Genomic DNA, 19,655 nt, shown 5'->3' with positions numbered 1-19,655 from the left:
AACATTCCATGCATTTTAATTGTCTGAAATTTGAGCCAATTTCTGCTATTTTTACAATGAAAAAAAAAAAAAATCTAAAATATGCCTTGTTCTGGCAGCAAGTTTTCAGTTTAAAATCCCTGCCCTGGAGTTCTGCACAGGAGGAATCATTGAGAAATACTGAATGAAAGTAAATTCTATCAGAAGCCTTTTTCAGTGTCGCTGACCCCATTACATGTTATGGACAGTAAATAAATAGGAGCTATGCACATATTAAAAACAAATATACATCATACATTTACAGCAACGTACACAACTGGGGAATGTCTTGTTATCCCATCTACACATATGTGTCTGTTTCACTCACAGAAGTCTCTGTCCTACATAGCAAATAGCAACGATTTCATGTTAAAACATTTAACCAGTGGTCACTTGTTTAGGAAGGAGGTTCCAGTTTCCGGGACAGAGCCGTCAGGATTTGCCCAAACTTGTGGTATCTTTCACTCTGCTTTAACAACGCTCCCTTGCTGCCCCACAGCAGTCGCATCTGAAATTCTGTTTTAAAGATTTCACTCATCAATTCATCAGGTTTAAATCCTGGGACAGAAACAGAAAAAAAATTAGTATTATTATTAGGAGAATACTGAACACACTTGGCTTTTACAACAACGTTACATGGGATCTGCAGGTTGATATGAAAAAAGAATATCTGTTGCTAGATCTCTGCTTCCTAAAGTTACAGCAACATAGTGACACCACAACAGAGTATTGAAGGGGGGCTGGGAACCCCTTTAAGGACCAGAGCCTGGGGATAACACCTCCTTGTAGCAGCAGTCACAACATTTGCACTCCCTTAATATCATGAATTGCTTCCCAGTGCTAATACCAGTCACATTATCTCAGGATATAATTGGCCCTATAGAGTAACCCTCTACCTTCTATGTCCGTGACAAGTAAATTGAGGCAGGATCAAAATATCCGAACTGCATATGAAGCGCCGCGAGTGCCATCCTGTTGGTGGTTTTTCATTATAGCCGGCGGGAAGGGAAGGCAGTTCGAGTAAATTGTCCCCAAATCTGCCCTTACCCTAAGCTCACAGAGTAGCTGAGCTAACGCTCTGTATGCCCATAGCCTATTTTGTCAGGCTGATCAGGATGAGCATTAGAGTTAAAAGCTAAATTTAGCAGCAAACAAAAAGCCAGCTTTCCACTGTGCATGCCCATTACCTCGGGGCAAAAAGAAAAATAAAGAATGTGCCACAGAGCTCCTGTAGAAGTAACCTGGGGTCAGTGCACTTTTCTGTTCCCCTGATGTTCTTCTGCTTAGGAATGATTTGAGAAAGGTTTCTAATTTTATTCCAAAGCAGAAGAACATCAGAACAGCCTCTTTCTTGGGAATGGTGGGAAAATAACCAGCAGGTGGCGCTGACAAAACAAAATTCATTCATATTAACAGTACATGTATCCCTTAATATCTTGGGATAAAAACAAAATAAATAATGATTATAAATGACAAAAGTACTTACAATAGCCTCCTCCTTGTTTTTACATTCACTTATTTTAACGGTTTTTACTTATCCTTAAACAGGAGCAATGTGTTGGGTATCAGGTAAGCAATTATAATTACTGGGAGTAGCTAACATTTGGCACACCCCAGTAACTTAACTAACCTTCTCCTTTAAGGGTCAGGGCACACGCTCCGATTCAGGGAGATTAGTTGCCCGGTGAAAAATCTCCTCTCCTTCGGGGCGATTAATCTCCCCTAACTGCCCCCTGCCGGCAGTCGCAAAACTTTGGGCGTCTTTGGAAATCGAAGCGCTGCGTGTGCCATGCCATAGGCGACTTTTCATTATAGCCGGCGCAAGACAGGGGAAAGACGTTTGGGGAGATTAGTCGCCCCAAAGAAGAGGCGATTAGGTGCCAGGCGACTAAATCTCCCCAAATCACTAGGTGTGCCCTTACCCCAAGGGTGGAGAAACATAGCTACCAGTAGCAGCTACTTTTTGTGGCTACAAAATACCCTGCCATAGACAATATTGGGAACCTCTTTTGCTAAAACTCATGTAGAGTCTTAGTAAAGCCAAGTATCACTATTGACTATTTTGTAGCCATGACAAGTAGCTGCTGCTATTAGCTCTGTGCGTCTTCACCCCAAGGTCAGTGGCCGAAGGGAAGATTTGTCGCCCACATTTATCTATGGACAACTGCAAACGACAAATCTTTGTCTCCACAGAAAATGTGTCTCCATTGGAAATAACTGAAATCTCTGGCGGTAAAACCAACATATTGCAAAGTTGCCTGAAGTTTCCTCCAGAGGCGACTGTGATATGTTGGTTTTAATGCCAGTGATTTTGGTTATTTCCAATGGAGACACATTTTTGGCAAATTTGTTGCTCACAGAAATGCATAAATAATATATATATATATCTTTTTTTTTTTTTAAAATATCCAGCAATATATATATAGTAGTTTTAATGCTACTGTACAAACACATCAAGCTGTAATCCCATTACCTTCCAGTATTCTCTGTGCATTCTTTTTATACACAGTTGCATTGTGAGCTACCTGCCGAGCTGTTTGCAGGTGGTTAAACAGAATTTCACAGCCTCGATCGTTGTTTTCCCAGAAGTCCATTCCTTCAAAAAGGACAGACTGCCGTTCCAGCAATGTAACTAGAGGCATCACTAGAGGGACAGTCACATCTTCTTGAGCATCCAAAGCTAAAATGAAGGTCAAATACATGTTGGTAAATAGATACAGAATATATGTTGCAGTGTCTAGGCGTTTAATGTAAATTATACCTTTAGTTAACACATAATTAATATTACAACTGGATGCTGAACTGCACATGTTGATATGGTTCTTAAATGCCAATGTGTCCATAAAGCAAGAAGAGTTTGTGTCTCTATATTAAAGGGGTTTATTAACTTTTAATAAGAGTGTTTGAGACAATTTGCATTTGGTTTTCACTGATTATTATTTTTTGTGGTTTCTGAGTTATTTATCTTTTTATTCAGCAGCTGTCTACTTTGCAAATTCAACAATCTGGTTGCTAGGGTCCAAATGCCCCTAGCAACCATTGAATAAGATAATGGAATATGAATAGGAGAGGGCCTGAACAGAAAGATGAGTAATAAATAGTAGCAACAAAAAAAAGTGTTGCCTTATAGAGCATTTTTTAGATGGGGGTCAATGATCTCATTTGTAAGCTGGAAAGAGTCAGAATAATTCAAAAACTATAAAAAAAGGAAAAATTAAATAGTTGCTTAGAATTAGCCATTCTAGAACATACTAAACAGTAACTTTAAGGTGAACCACCCCTTTTATGAGGATGTGTCATAGATTTCATGTCTCTCATTCATTAGTGTGAGCAATGTCAGGGGAAGATATTTTCATTGCAATGATTCTTCCTGAGATCACTATGGCAGACACATTGGGGGTCATTTATCAACACTGGGCAAATTTGCCCATGGGCAGTAACCCATGGCAACCAAATTGCTGCTTTCATTGTTTTACTTGCAGCTGGCTTTAAAAAGCTAATCACTGATTGGTTGCTATAGGTAACTGCCCATGGGCAAATTTGCCCAGTGTTGATAAATGAGCTCCATTATGTGATGTGCCTTAACAAACAGATAATATGAACCCACATGACTGATAAGTGTAGCTTCACATACCACAATACACTGGTCTCTAATAAGTTATTCCTCTACAAGATTTTATTTTCTTCATGGATTCAGTTAAACCAAATGATGTGGAAGTGGGTGGAGCCTATAAATAAAATAGGGTCCGACGTGGAATCCTTGATCCCACCTGATGTTTGTGCCCTTGACAAAATGCTGATCAAACAAAACTACTGAAGAAGCAGCTCAACTTGTGATTTCAGGTGGAAAATCAGCAGTAGAAAGACAGATTCTACAGCTCCAATATGGCAGGGGATAATACACAAGCCTCGCCAGACCCCTAAGAAGCCATAATGATGCCAATCCACTTACCTTCCCCTTCATGGAGATATTTACTAAATGGTTTCAGTTGTTTTTCATAAGTGATAGCAGTCTGTGTATACTGATGGCGTAACATGGTCCAAGTCTGTTCCAGTCTTGTAATCTGCCATATGAAAAGTCCATATTAGTAATAATGAATATCAGTTTTGCAGCAATAAATAACTAGGCAACATTATGTAACAGTACTTCAGTTTACAACTCTGTGCCCATATTCACAGTGCAGTCCCTGATACTGGGAATCATCTCAACATTTGGCTCTCCATATGACCAGACAACAGCTTCAATGAAGAGCAACAGGATGAATAAAAGATAGAGCTCACTATGCAGAAAGTCTCCCCCAGCTCTGATTGATGCCATGTGCTCTTACCTGAGGCATGTCCAGTGCTTTCATGATGGCAGAAAAGGCAAAATAATCACCCAGTGTCTTCACTTCTACTGCAAGTTGGATGATTTTGTGCAATGTTGCGACTCTCTCTTCTAAATTCCCTGTACAGCCCAGTATATCCACTGCAATGCCAATAGCCATGGTGCTGTGCCTGGCAGAAGGACATTGACAAGTGATTAGCCGACACTTATGCTGCTACAGATCATTATCAGGCTACAACTCTACTTTTATAAAATAAAAGGGTAAGGGCACACCTGGAGATTCGGGGAGATTTAGTTGCCCGGCGACTAATCTCCTCTTATTTGGGGCGACTAATCTCCCCGAACTGCTTCCCCGTGTCTTCCGCTTGCTTCAATGAAAAAACACCTGCGGCAATGCACTCGCAGCACTTCGATTTCCGAAGTCGCAAGAAGTTTACTCGTGAGGAAACCTCAGACGACTTCAGAAATCAAATCGTTGTGAGTGCATTGGCGCAGGCGGACGGAAGACACGGGGAAGCAGTTTGGGGAGATTAGTCGCCCCAAAGAAGAGGCGATTAAATCTTCCCGAATCTCCAGGTGTGACCTTACCCTAAAGGTTTTTAGCTGCACATGGATTCCCTTATTTTCAGTCAATCTACTGGATAGAAGTGGCCTCTCACTCTCTGTGTATATGTATTACTTTATGGTATTTATAAGGTCACTGGCAAAATGAAATGTTACTTAGCCAGTAGTCTGAATAATTACCTTTCCATTAGGTCTAAGCGTAGTTGGTGCCCATAGGGTAGAATAATGAGTTCCAGTCCGGAGCTTACTCCCATCATCCTCTCCACTTCTGGCGTGACATCCAGTATCCTAGCAACCTGCAAGGTACAAAGGTTTTGATGTAAATGCTCTGCAAATATTACATGTGCTTTCCTTGATAAGTGACTTTAACCTGTATTCTACTTGTTGAGGGCTGCCTGCTGCTCTGAGTATGGGAGTTTCATCACTGGTACAGTATGGGATCTATTATCCAGAATGCTTGGGACCTGGGGTTTACCGGATAATGGATCTTTCTGTAATGTGGATCTTAATACATTAAATGGGTTGTTCACCATTGAGATAACTTTTAGTAAGACACAGAGAGTGATATTCGGAGATAGTTTGCAATTGGTTTTCATTTTTTATTTTTGAAGGCTTTTGAGTTATTTCGCTTTTTATTTAGCAGCTCTTCAATTAGAATTTTAAGCAATCTAGTAACTAGGGTCCAAATTACCCTAGCAACCATGTTAAATAGACTGGACTATGAATAGAAGTGGGCCTGAATAAAAAGATGAGCAATAAAAATTAGCAATAACAATACATTTGTAGTCTTACAGAGCATTTGCTTTATAGAAGGGGTCAGTGATACCCATTTGAAAAGCTGCAAAGAGTCAGAAGAAAAAGGCGAATAAGTATAAAACTATAGAAAACAAATAATGAAGACCAATTGAAAAAGTTGCTTAGAACTGAGCATTCTATAACATACTAAAAGTTAACTTAAAGATGAACCACCCCTTTAGGGTAAGGTCACACTGAGCGTTTCGGAGAGATTTAGTCGCCTGGCGACTAATCGCCTTGTCTTTGCGGCGACCAATCTCCCCGAACGCCAGCGCAGAGTGAGGGAAGGCGTTTGGGGAGATTGGTCACCGCAAAGATGAGGCGATTAGTCGCCAGGTGACTAAATCCCCCCGAAACGCTCAGTGTGACCTTACCCTAAAGAAGCACATTTATCAAGGGTCAAATTTTGAATTCATGCGAGTTTTTTTAAAGCTCCCATGAACTCGAAATTCGGAATTTATTATAAAAAAATAAATTTTTTTAAACTCGGGTGAATAGGATCGACCCAAAAACACGAGTCAAATGCAAATCCAATTTGATTCAAATTTTAAAAACTCGATTTGAGTTTTTTCTTCTAAAAAAACGAATGTCAGGATGGCAGCAAACAACTCCAAATTGATCCCTGGACCTCTCTCATTGACTTTGATAAATCTGCCCCTAAGTCTACTAGAAAATCATGTAAAAATTTAATAAGCTCAATAGGCTGGTTTTGCTTCCAATAAGGATTCATTGTATCTTAGTTTGGATCAAGTACATTGTACTGTTTTATTATTACAGAGAAAAGGAAACCAATTTTAAAAAAATTTAATTATTTGGATAATAGAGTCTATGGGAGATGGCCTTTCTGTAATTCAGAGCTTTCTGGATAACAGGTTTCCAGATAACGGATCCTGTACCTGAATATTATAAAAACAGCTATAACAATAAATTTCTGTCCTCTAGATAAATTTGGGTAACATTCCTAAGGACTAAAAAAAAAAATCCTCAAACATCTCTGTGGGCATCGTCCTAAAAGTTTTCTGGAGAGAAACTGCCCCTTTAAATGATGATGTCATTCAGAGAGGTTCTATAAAGTGCCGCATGCAGCCCTGGGACAGCTTGGATGTAGAGCAGTGATGAGCAACTTGTTCCACACAATGAGAGGTTTGTTAAACACACACCGATGTTACAATCCACATTATGTTCAAATAGTGATGTGCAGTCTGAAAGGGTATAAAACCCCCTTAGGAGGGCTACATGTTGCCCGTGGGCCTCCAGTGCTACAGTTACACAAGCCAGAGGAAATGAGAGGAGCACAGCCACATACTCTCCATAGCTGCATGATATAGGGTTGCCACCTTTTCTGGAATAAAATACCGGCCTTCCTATAGATTTATCTTTTTCCCTATTAATAACATTGGGATTAACCATCATTTTTTCTGGCCAGGCCGGTAAAATACCGGCCATGTATCTGCATCTCTAGATTTGTATCCTCATTAAAGGCATTTACTAAACTTTGAATCTAAATAACTGCCCAGCCAGTGATCCTCTGTCCGTCTAATGATCAAATCACTACACTACAGCTTGCTGTTTGCCCTATTTAGATAAAAAAAATATAAACTATTTGTGTGTGATTAAAACAATAGGCAAGATTTATATTCACCACATGCCCTATTCATTGCACCAATGTTGAAAAATTAGTATACTTCCCCTAAAAGAGTAAATCTGCACACACACTCCCATGTTTTTATCAGCTCCACTAACCTGGAATTTTTACAACAACAATATATAAAATAATACATTGAAGATAAGATCCTTCCCAACTGATGTACCTTCAGATTTTATGAATGACATGGGTGAGATAAGAACTGAACTCAAAGTGTCAATAAAGCCTCTCACCAGGATCCTGATGTACAGCACCAGCTTATGGGCAGCTTTGTACATAACTCACATAAGAGTAAGCAGCACCTTACTTCCTAGAACCCCCCCCCCCGAGACCATGTGTGACCATTGATGGGTGATCTAGTTATAGGTGTACCCCTAGTGGACTTTACTCATAACAGATGAAATGGCCACCTATTAAAGTGGACCCGTCACCCAGACAACAATCTGTATAATAAAAGTCCTTTTTAAATTAAACATGAAATCCAATTTCTATTTTTTATTAAAGCATTCATAGCTGTTGTAAGCTCATTTAAAAATCTCCGCTGTCAATCAAATATTGTCTGCCCCTCCTCTATAGAGGAGGGGCAGAGAATTACTTTCACTTTCAATTCAGCACTTCCTAGAGGTCACTGCTCTCCCCACATTCCCCCAGTTCTCTTAACCATGTAATTGTGTAGCCAGGGCATGGGGAGGGCCACAGGTCCCCATTCTGGTGCACAAACAAGATTCTGAGATGATACAAGACTTGTCTTAAAGGAGAAGGAAAGCTACGGAGGCATTTTATTGCCAATAGATTAGCTGCAATAGTGCAAGCTAGAATGCTATATTTATTCTGCAGAATGTTTTACCATACCCGAGTAACAGCTCTAGAAACTCTCTGTTTGTTTAGAATAGGAGCTGCAGTATTAATGTGGTGTGAAATCACTTCCTGCCTGAGTTTCTCCCTGCTCTGGGCTCAGATTACAGTAGAGAAGGGAGGGGTGGGGAGAGAGGAGCAAACTGAGCATGCTCTTGCCCAGGGCAATGAGGTTTAAGCTGAAGGCAGGAAGTCTGATACAGAAGCCCATGTGTACACAATAGAAGGAAAGAAATGCAGTGTTTCTTTTGACAGGGGACTCAGAGCAACATTACTTTGGGGGTGTACTGGTATATTTAGCTGGACCTTTCTGATAAGGCTTACTTAGTTTTAACCTTTCCTTCTCCTTTAATAACAGTGTCCACAAAATGGCTCCTGTCTGCTTGCTATAATTATGAGTTCCCAGACTGAAGGAAACAAGATTCAAATCATTTATATAGTGTAATTAAAGTTCATTTTGCTTGACTAATGTGATAAAATAGGATTTTGAATCATTTTTTTGGGCGACGGGTCCATTTTAAGGGAAAAAAAGGGTTCTGATTTTCAATCTATTTTCTGTGCAGCAATGGAAAGGATTTGCTGCAGAGTTAAACCCTGCTTGCAGTTTGAATTGGGGATCAATAATTCTGAGGGGTGCAATGGGGATTAACGATATGGAGGGTGTTAGAGCTCAGGGATGCCGCCCACTGGAAAGAATAAGGTTGGATTGCTTTCATAGTGATGTCGGACTACTCAAAGCAGTTACACACATTCTTATACCCCGATACATTTCACTTTGTGAAACACAGGATTTTGTATTTAGTAACTATTCTAAAAATATCATCAGTCTGTAAAGCTGACTTTACAGAGTTGGAACTAGGGGTTGGCAGAAAAAGCACTTAGGGGGTGCTAGACATGTACCTCTTCTGCCTGCCTACCCCCAATTTCTGGCCCTTCTGTAGCTTGTCAGTACCCCCATCAGTTCACACCAGCAAAAGCACTTTGGTGATGGTGACTGTACCTGTGATAATGTGGAGAAGGCAGTTGAGCACATGTTCACTGGCATGTTCATTTGTTCATAGCCCACTGGGCAGTGTCATTTATATTATGCCAGCAAGCACTCTACAACAAACAGCCAATAGAATGGGGTTCAAGGTTTCTATTACAGTAGAAAGGCCAGGCAATATGGAGAGATATGTAGGAAATCCTGGGACACCTGTACAAAACAATCCCATTGGCTTTGTCTATCTTCTTTATTATTACAATTCTAACCTTCTAACCCTTGCTCTACTCCCATTGCCAAACATGCAAACTACTGATTGCTCAGTTCCCAAGTGAAAGTAACTCCATGCTACTTTTCTTTTTGGGGCAGGATTTACTTCATTCTGTTGCCTCACTAAGGTGAGAAGAGCTCAGATACCCCCAGATTAACAGCCTATGCCTTGAGAGAGTTTTCCAGAATTCCTGTTTAGAAACAATATATATCATAGATGATTAGTTGACCTTTACCTTACAGTCCATCCTGAGGATGTGTTTTGCAATAGTCCTTGGATCATTATTAGTGAACAGTTCTTTGGCCCGTCTCAGCAGAGAGGTTTCAAGTGGTTTGTTCTCTGCAGTCAGGAGAACGGATTGAAAGTCATTTGGGCAAAAAGATGAAACCGTTTCATAAACTGGCCTAATAAACTCATCATCTTCTACGTTCCCACAAAAATCTGTTGCTGAGCACTGGGAAATACTGTCATCCAATGCAGGGAAGCTCAGTTCAGAGTTGCTGAAAGATAATGTCTCTATTTCATCTGTCCTTTGATCTTCTATATAGCTGTTGTGAGACGAGTGGGAGTCAGACCAAGCACAGTCCTCTGGGGGAGTAGGGTGAAACTCACAATAGTTTGCCTCTGAACTCTGCCACACCAATGGAGACTGCGATTGCTTTATGGAAGGTGCTTTGGTGGGTTTTGGAGGAGGCCTAGGGCACAGCTGACTGTCTGATCCTCTTAGAGCTTCAACAGGATGAACCTCGTGGTTGAACCTCCTGATTTCTGTAGGGCTAAGGGTTGGTTCACTCCCAGTCCTGAAGACATGGGGTTTGGGAGATGTTTTCATATCCATTCCTTGTGATAAACATGGTTGCCGAGAACCTGCAAGCAATTATCATATTGAAACAACTGAACAACATATTGAAAAGGCCCTTAAACATATTAAACGGAACTCTGGCTTCCAAACCAAAATCTGATAAAGAGGCCCAGATAACCCAGACATCCCTAATATACCCATCACAGTTACCAGTTTCTTGAAAAAGTATAAATAAATGCCATTTTCTATGCAGACGTGGCGTTTTAAAGCTCCGCCATGTGTAAATATGCATAAACTGCACTACCACTGAAACTAATGGAAAACGCACTATGGCAATTCACACAGGGCACTTGCAAGCCAAAATCCGCCACAGGACGCCCGGCATTTCTTTTTTAAAAAGGTCAAATCTGGCCTTGCCCTTAGGACAGCTGGCTGCTGATACAATGTAACAGTAGTCAGCCAGCTCAGCAAAGACCTGTTTTGACCCGGACAGCCTGGTATTTTGAAGGGCTGCCCAGTTTTCCAAATAAGGAAAATCAGGCAGGATCCACTTGATTTAAATGGCGATTGGCCAATTGCCGCATCATAGCCCCACCCCTGACGTCACAAACACACACATCTATGTCTTGACCCTGCCTACTGACATCACAGCCCCACCCCATGCTCTGACTCAGAAACCATTAAAAATCATGAAAAGTCTGCGTATTTTTTAATTGATGTATATTGCAAAGTTGCTTGAAATTATGTTTACTTTTCAAAAAGCTTAAGTTGTGTTTTTGTGTGGAGTTCCCCTTTAATTTATTTAAACAGACACAGTGTAAAGAGAATTTGAGGAGTATTTCTCCACTGCTTTTATACAGCTTCATAAATATGCCACTGTACCTGAACAATTCTGTACATTGCACCCATATCTATGAGTGAAATTGTTGTAATAAAAACATATTTACCTAAAGGCAAGTAGCTTTCCGACTGATGAGCTTTCAGAGGTCGGCGTTTTTCCCGCATATTATCCAGGCATGCTGGTTGGCTCCCACTTTTTTCTTTATTTCTGTAGAAAACATCAATATTCTTATATATAATATAATATATATAGTTATTTATATAATGCTTACAAATTTACACCACTCTAATGTCCCCATCACATTATTACGCAGTAGGGTCAGTTTTATCAGGAGCTAATTAACATGCCTGTATGTTTTTGGGGGCATTTCTATACAGCAGACCCTGTGGTCCGGGCCACTCCGCAACCGCATGGTCTGCTTCCTGTGTAGTTGCACCAATGCATCCCATACCTGCAAATGAATATGTGCAAGACAATCTTCAGTGGACTTTGCATCGTGCCATAAAGAATTCTGCTTTATATCGCCACTTATTTGTATTTTTATCTACATACATTTCTGTAAGTTGATTATCGGCTTTGCTTTTGTCTTACACATTTAGTATTATATGCTGTACTATGATCAACTATGATGTCTTGTTGATTAGGATATACGTCTCATGGGATGTGAGGTGCTTGTACTATTAAAGAAATTCAGGAGCTTGGTTAGGGACTATCATCATTCCTTCTCCACTGATATGCCGATTGCCTCTGGTAAGCATGATAAACACAGTTTATTTACTAAAGTTTTACTTTTATTGAATGAAAGAGCAGGTTACGTGTGCACTGCCTGCCCTTGTGCATGAGTATTACTGGTGGATCGCCTTTGGATTTGGTTGCAGTGCTCCCACGTGTGGATTTATTGCACAGATCAAGTTTTTTTTAACCGTTTTGCATCACCTTTAAATGAACTTTTAGAATGATACAGAGAGTGATATTCTGAGACAATTTGTGATTGGTTTTCATTCTTTATTATTTGTGGTTTCTGACTTATTCAGCTTTATATTCAGCAGCCCTTCAGTTTGCAGTTTCAGCAATCTGATTGCTAGGCTCCAAATTACCCTAGCAACCATGCATTGCTTTGAATAAGAGACTGGAATATGAAGATGAGAGGCCTGAATAGAAAGAGGAGTAATAAAAAGTAACAATAACAATACATTTGTAGTCTTACAGAGCATTTGTTTTTTAGATGGGTTTTTTAGATTCAAAATCTATAAAAAATGAAGGCTCACTTACAGTGTGCAGTACAAATCCTTATCACATATGTATGGTATGGGATCTACTATTTGTAAAACCTGTTATAATAATTAATTAATTTCACATTTTTGAAAATAATTTCCCTTTTCTCTGTAAAAATAAAACAGATGCTTTCAATTTAATTTCTACTTCTACTAGAAAAGTATCTCCTGTAGAAGGTGCCATATTTAGAACATTTAGAGACTGTGAGCTGTAAAGAAACATAATACCAAACTATTTTGTGTTTAGAAAGCAATAGAACTATTTATCACTGAGGCTCGGTTTATCAAGTAATAACTTCAACATTGTGCCTGATAATTTACCCACTGGACTGCTCTTCAGATTAAAGTTTGTAGATGAGGTTACTCCAAATAAGCAATTATGGCCACCATAATCAGGGCTGGAATTTGCAACAGAGGCAAGTGCCTTGGGGTGATTGCAATATTGGGGAAGCAATTGGTGAAGGGGATGCTAATTAGGGGCAAGCGGGTGGTGGACCAGAGCAAGAGGTATTGCCTTGGTCAGCAATTTATGACAATTTATTACCAACCTTAGTAGGTTGCCCCTGACAAGGCTCTGTTCCTGGGAGATCCCTTGTCCAAAGTTAAGGCTCAGACGTTTAGTGGGTTCTGATTTCACTTCCATGATGCCCAGTTCCAGCCGTCTGACAGGAGAGGTACCATACTTCTCCTCAATGCACCGCAGAGGCACTGTCCTGTTAATGGGCTGGAAAATGATGGCTCCGCTCTGCTGGGACACGGCCTTGCGATTACCAACATAGAATCTAACCAAGGCAGGGATGCTGTCGAAGCTTTCATGTTCCAGCTGGTACTGAATCCGGCAATAGGCTTCATTCAGCCTGATGACTACTTTATTTATTTTGAAATGTTGGGAGAGATTTTTCCACTGACAGGTCAGCACAAAGTTTCCAGGACTTGACAGTGAATCCCTTATAAGAAAATCCCCATCTCGTTTCACCAAGCTTTCAGATACCTGAACAACGGAGAACACAAATATTAAATGAGGCTTGTGTCCCTGTCTCCAGCACTGGCCACATCAGTTAGTGAGCTCAAAACCCTTTGCTCCTACAGCTAATTCAACAAATTTTAGGCTAAGGCCACACTAGGCGATAGCGCGGCGTTTTGACTCGCGGCGACTTTTCGCCGCGACTTTTAAGCCGCAATCGCTGTGGAAACTTTTGCGCTGGCGTCTATGGGGAATCGCGAAAAATCGCCAGCGTAAAAACACACGCGGCGATCTTTTCTCTACTGTCGCTCGAAATTGCCTCGCTAGGCGATTTCGAGCGACAATAGAAAAAAGATCGCCGCGTGTGTTTTTACGCTCGCGATTCCCCATAGATGCCAGCGCAAAAGTTTCCACAGCGATTGCGGCTTAAAAGTTGCGGCGAAAAGTCGCCGCGAGTCAAATCGCCGCGCTATCGCCTAGTGTGGCCTTAGCCTCAGTCATACTTTGCAGTACAAAATATATATAAAACAAAAAAAGGAGGCCATCCTCGGAAACTGGAACAATGGAAACTTTGGGGGGAAAAAACGATGACTCAAAGGTAGCATATAGCTGTAGTACTAGTAGAATTTGTAAAGGGTAAAAAACTGTTAAATGGAAAACATACCCTAGGGGGGGTTAGCTGTGATAAATTGAATATGCTGCTAGCAGTATAGAACATAAAGCAATGCCTCATTTTTCAGAAGAGAGAATGTAGCTGAAACATGGTAACCTGATATCACTCTCATTCCAAAAAGACAATCAAATGGTTTCATATGAAAAACTGGCTTTTAAAAGAATAAGGTGAATTAATGCTGCCTCATACTGTGCCCCAACTGAATTCCTATGCAGCAGTCTCTTACCTTTACTACATAAGGAATGCGCGTGCGAGTATAGCAGTTATGAAAGGAGCTTACTGTAACAGATACTTCTAATCCTCTCCTCTTTAGCAATGCATACACTGCTCTCTCAGTTTACCACCCCCATTATAGTCACAACCTATCTGATTATATTATTATATTCACACATATATTAAATTATATATTCAGTTGTATTATGAGCCTTCCACTTTGGACCACTACTCTTTAAAATGACAGCTTATATATACATATTTCTATTTATTTCTATTTATTGAACTAATGTTGAAAAAGGTGATTTACTGCTTCTTTAATCTTAATAGCTACTATATCTCCTGCTGCTTGTACAGTACATTTACTGTAATGTCGCTGAGGGCAAGACAACAGTGTATCCTCTAATCCTACTGTAAGAGCCAATAACTACATTGTAACTACATGGCAGCATTGCTTAAAAGTAGCAGTAACCAAAACACATTTTCCTTATGTTACAATTTAGCGAAGGATATTTAGGACCCCCTGTAACCTACAGTACTAAACTTTGCTTTTCAGCTTGCAGAATTCCAGCACACATTATAATGTGGTTTAGTATTAACTTACCTGCCCCAGGCACCCATGGACTCAGTGTGTCTGAATAACAATGCGTGCAGTGCTGTGTATACTTTGGTGCATTATATGAGGAAAGACAATTAACCCTATGTGATGAGTAGTAGCATATTTTGATATGTAATGGAAAGTACATTATAGGAATTACATTCCCAAGTCCAAGCGTGGGAAACATAGTAGCAGATTTGCTGAAATTTCACAGATCATAAAAGCTCAGTGGCACATTTCATGAGCAGTGTAGGCCCCTGCTGAGGAAAGGGCTATTCCATGTAAATGCTCCTTTTAATTTATGCTTTTATGTGCAGGGGGAGTATATAAAATGAAACCCGAGCTTTGCAGCCTTCTCTGACACTTTCCATGGAACAGGGAATTGCTGGCCACTAATGTGTTATTAGTAAGAACTCCCCCACCCAATTGCTTGATTTCCCTGGTAACATTACATGGCTGCCAGAACATTCAGCAAGTAAATGGAAACCAAAGAGATATGAGTTGGCACCGGAGAAAGGACTCCAGTTGCCATATTATCTATACATGAACATGGGTAAGAGTGTGTGTGAGTGTGTGTGAGTGTGTGTGAGTGTGTGTGAGTGTGTGTGAGTGTGTGTGAGTGTGTGTGTGAGTGTGTGAGTGTGTGTGAGTGTGTGTGAGTGTGTGTGAGTGTGTGTGAGTGTGTGTGTAATTTTTTTTTCAGATTTCCCCTGCACTTATAGTCTAAGTTCTTCACTTTTACCAGAGACTGCTGCGAGTTGAAGAACAGTAAGCTGACCGCACTGCTGCCTTCCCATGAGTACTGGCAAGAAAGAAAGGAACACTGTGCTTTACAGCTATTGTCTGGACTAAAATAAACGAGACTGCAAACAAATAGCTTTTTAGCAAGAGTTTGGTATTTAGTGTGCGGGGCTTAGACCTTCCTGCTTTAATTTCTCATTCACAGAAAGGTGAGCTGAGCAAATAGCACACATGAATAGCTCTGCTGACTTCATTCAGGAGTAGAGCATACACCTGGACTCACCCACTGAATCTATATGCGCAGCTCAGCCAGGGAAAGGTCATTGGGATGGACTCTTACATAAAGCACCCACAGCTTCAATCAATTTAGTGCAGTAACTACTGCAGGTCTCTATGAAAATAAATTACATAAACCAGCCCACATTCAATACACTGTTTCCTATATAAGCCCTTTCACAAAAAACCCCAAAAAAACACATTTTTCTAATAGTACAGGTATGGGACCTGTTATCCAGAATGCTCAGGACCTGGGTTTTCCAGATAAGGGATCTTCTGTAATTTGGATCTTCATACCTTAAGTTGACTAGAAAATCATGTAAACATTCAATAAATCCAATAGGCTGGTTTTGCTTCCAATAAGGATTAATTATATCTTAGTTTGGATCAAGTACAAGGTGCTGTTAATTATTAAAGAGAAAAAGGAAATCATTTTTAAAAATTTGGATAAAACGTACTCTATGGGAGACAGCCTTCCTGTAATTTGGAGCTTTCTGGATAACACATCCCATACCTGTACCACTGACAATCCTGAGGAGAGGCAAAATATTGGCTGTATCAAACACCTTTTGCACAATTTATGTGAAGGTAAAACCCTGTCAATTGTGGGGCTTATTACTGTGCTGGATGCAGCCCGATGTTCTGAACAGAATTATAGGGAGTACCTACTGTTTACTCCTAGATTGAAACACTGCCATTTCAGTACTAAAGTCCATCTTTCTGGCTTGCATGAAGTTATGTGCTCACACACAAACCAAGGGCAAACTTGCTAGGTTACATCAGCCAATGAATGGACAGAACTGCCAATTTTACTGCTACTCCTCTACCCCTTACAGTTAGAACCAACATTACTTCCTGTCAGGTGATCAGATACAGTGACACATAGAGCATAAGAAAATGGTGGCTGACTAATTAGTAAATAATAAATTAACTTAAGTAATAAATTCTAAGTTGGTTAGGTTTTCTTTCAGAACATTTAGTTCTACTTCTACTTCTGTTTCTGAGCCTACCATAGGAATAAAGGAGGAGATGGGTATTATATATTTATGTGATACCTCATGCTGTTAACTCCTATATCCCACAAAAAATAGAGGCAGCTTCTTTTTGTTCTGCTTGTTAACCAGGGCCCTGCAGGCTACTCTGGCTTAGAAGAAGCTTTCCATCAACTGCTGAACCCCAACACAGCTGATTTAGCCAACTGCCACAGGCTTGCTGAGAGTGCTGGGAGTTTCTAGCATGCTTTTTGACTAGAAGGCATAAGTTGTGTGCAGTGTAAGATTTACAATTTCAGAGGGAGCAAAAGAAACTGACCTGCCGTGGAATCCTCCCATGATACCAAGCATGGCTCCTTAAATCTTCACTGTTCAGCTTTAACTCTTCCTCTAACTCCTTCTTCAGCTTGTCTGGGGTTCCACCATCCATAATATAGCGATCCTTGGAAAACTGCAAAACAAATTAATGAGGCATAGCACCAGTGAGATTTACGCGTGCTACTGTATCACCTAGCTTCTGACACAGCACCCACAACAAGAACTTTCGTTTTGTCTTCTGTCACCTACTGTCACTTGCCGCCGAGATGTGGGTGTAGCATTTCATAAGCCGGCCTGCCTCTGTGATCAAAGGCCGTCACACAGGTTGGAACCGAGCTCGGTTGCACCTGCAGTCTCATGCAGCACTCTTAAATCTACAAAATGCTCTTTGCACCAACTTTATGAGTCATTACTTTAAGCCAGTGCTTTAACTATTCAATGACCAGCTATCTTGCTTCTAGATTATATAGGAGAGAATGTGTAAAAGGATACCGAACTGCCTAAATCCTGAAGTTCAGCGCTAATTGCCATGAGCCAACGTTCTGTGTTTAGTATATAATCATATATATGGAGTAACACTCTACTGCACTTGCAGCACAACCAAATTGTATTGTAGGTTTGTGTTCAAAGTTATATTGTCACGTAAACCTGATGAATTTAACCAATTATATAGCAGTGAAGGCTACAAAGTGTATAAACTGTACTCTTGCTTTCACACAGGGAGAAATAGCATTGGGGTTATGCAGCCAAGTTTAATAACCAATAAACAGTTTGACATACTGGTTTAGAAATGTGTGAATGAAGAAAGCAACAATCTAACTGGTTGCAAGACCTGGGTACAACTGACTTTGTTACCACACTGGGTGGATGATGATAGTCAGAGGTGTAGAAAGGGTCAAAGTTGCTGACCCTTTAAGTACTCTGGGGCAAAACCATTTTATGACGGCAATTCCCCCACCCCTTCTGGGTACACAGGGGCCCTCTGAACCCACTGTGCTGTGGATCGGAGGTCTCTGCTGTAAATATGTGTAGATTTATTTGGCATTAATGACACACTGGTGTATAGTAGGGGAATGTACAGTTTGGTGTGCATCTGGACTGCCCACAAGAACCTTTCCTCTGCCCCATTTAGGAAGCAAGCTTGGTTCTGGCAAATAAGATGTGAATGGCATATCAGGGTGCAACAGAAACTCACTTGGCCTTCAGTGCTTTGCAGCACCCTCTAAATATAGATTTTCAGGCTCCCAGGAAAACTGCACCCTATGTTTTTTTCATAACTGTCTGATTTGCGTTTCCCAGGAAATCTGTAAATTACGGCATTCTAGGGCTGTATTTGCTTCTGGTGCCACCTCAGTCACTGGACCTTACAACAGCCCCCAACATATGGGAACGCCTGCAAAAATGTCACATCCACAAAATGTCACATACTCTGCACTGGGCCCTGTAAGCGTCACATCCCCCCCCCCAACAGTTAGTCTCCTGCGGAGGCTAATGGGGATTTTTTCAACATTTAAATAATAAAAAATATTTTCAATAATATAAGCACCCAAGGGCTGCCCCCTAAAAGCTGCCTCCCTATGCACAATGTCCCTTTACGTGCATTACATCATAGCTTTGTTTAAGCAAACTAGGGAAGCAATATAAGTGCAGCACACCCAGCTCTATCTTGCTATGGAAGCTCAGTACCTGCTAAAGAGACAGCTCTCTAAAGACATATCCATGGTAATTGGACAGTAGGCCACTGTTATACAGTAGCCTATTTAACCATGCTGATAAGTAAAAGGTCAGTGACTGAATCAAGACAAGCATCCCCTAGTACCTTTTAGGACAGGGCTCTCCAACAGAGGCTGTGCACCAAAAGATTTTTTTTCCTAACATTTAATGGAATGTTCCTTTCTCTGGTGTTTGAGTCTAGCAGCCCAATAATCCAAGTGCACACTCTGAACTATAACAATTTGCTGCATTAATAATATTATTTCATAATTTCACCTGCCCCAAAGTATGTTTTTCAGGTACCTCCAACTTTCCCACGCCTTTCGTTCCCAATTCCCTGAGAGACCGATAGAAGTGTCAGGTACTACTCTAGAAAAATATCTACGTAAAGATGGTCTAAACAAACCTCTCTCCTGCTCGTATAAACTGCTGTGGTTGACCTCCCCTGATCCACTTGTCCATGTTCTAGGAAAATGGAAAAGGGATATCCCTGAACTAACCGATGACATGTGGGAGGTATCTCCAACTTTTCTACTTCGCAAAGAAAGCCATACTTCTGAATTGGAAATCTACTGCCCCTCCGTCCCTGCCATTCTGGCTGAACCTAGTCAACGGTTCTCTGTCAAACCAGAAATTGACATACCTTTCCCGCGGCTGTCCGCAAAAATTTACCAATATCTGGGGCTCGTGGTTGACCTACAGTGAGAACCCGGACACTCCGCTGAGAAATGTGAATTGTTAAACTGTGTTGTTCCTGATTGCTAGATGTGTTAGCATGCCCTGCTCCCTTTGC

General features: G+C 40.7%; 1 protein-coding gene across 3 annotated transcripts in view; it reads right to left on the bottom strand.

The window, feature by feature from the left end:
* bcar3.L (BCAR3, NSP family adaptor protein L homeolog) overlaps nucleotides 1-19,655 on the bottom strand; it is an 81,141-nt gene continuing 61,486 nt past the window's right edge. For all 3 annotated transcript variants that reach the window (NM_001091730.1, XM_041589256.1, XM_041589254.1), the window contains 9 exon segments: nucleotides 1-576; nucleotides 2,492-2,698; nucleotides 3,971-4,082; nucleotides 4,347-4,515; nucleotides 5,090-5,205; nucleotides 9,693-10,324; nucleotides 11,207-11,307; nucleotides 12,923-13,365; nucleotides 17,151-17,282. In NM_001091730.1, the coding sequence (NP_001085199.1) occupies nucleotides 416-576; nucleotides 2,492-2,698; nucleotides 3,971-4,082; nucleotides 4,347-4,515; nucleotides 5,090-5,205; nucleotides 9,693-10,324; nucleotides 11,207-11,307; nucleotides 12,923-13,365; nucleotides 17,151-17,282 (2,073 nt within the window). In that variant the 3' untranslated portion in view covers nucleotides 1-415.

This window comes from Xenopus laevis, chromosome 4L (assembly GCF_017654675.1).
Source record: "Xenopus laevis strain J_2021 chromosome 4L, Xenopus_laevis_v10.1, whole genome shotgun sequence".
Classification (NCBI taxonomy): Eukaryota; Metazoa; Chordata; class Amphibia; order Anura; family Pipidae; genus Xenopus; species Xenopus laevis.
Note: the sequence above shows the minus strand (reverse complement) of the source record. Positions and strands in the feature narration are given on the sequence as shown.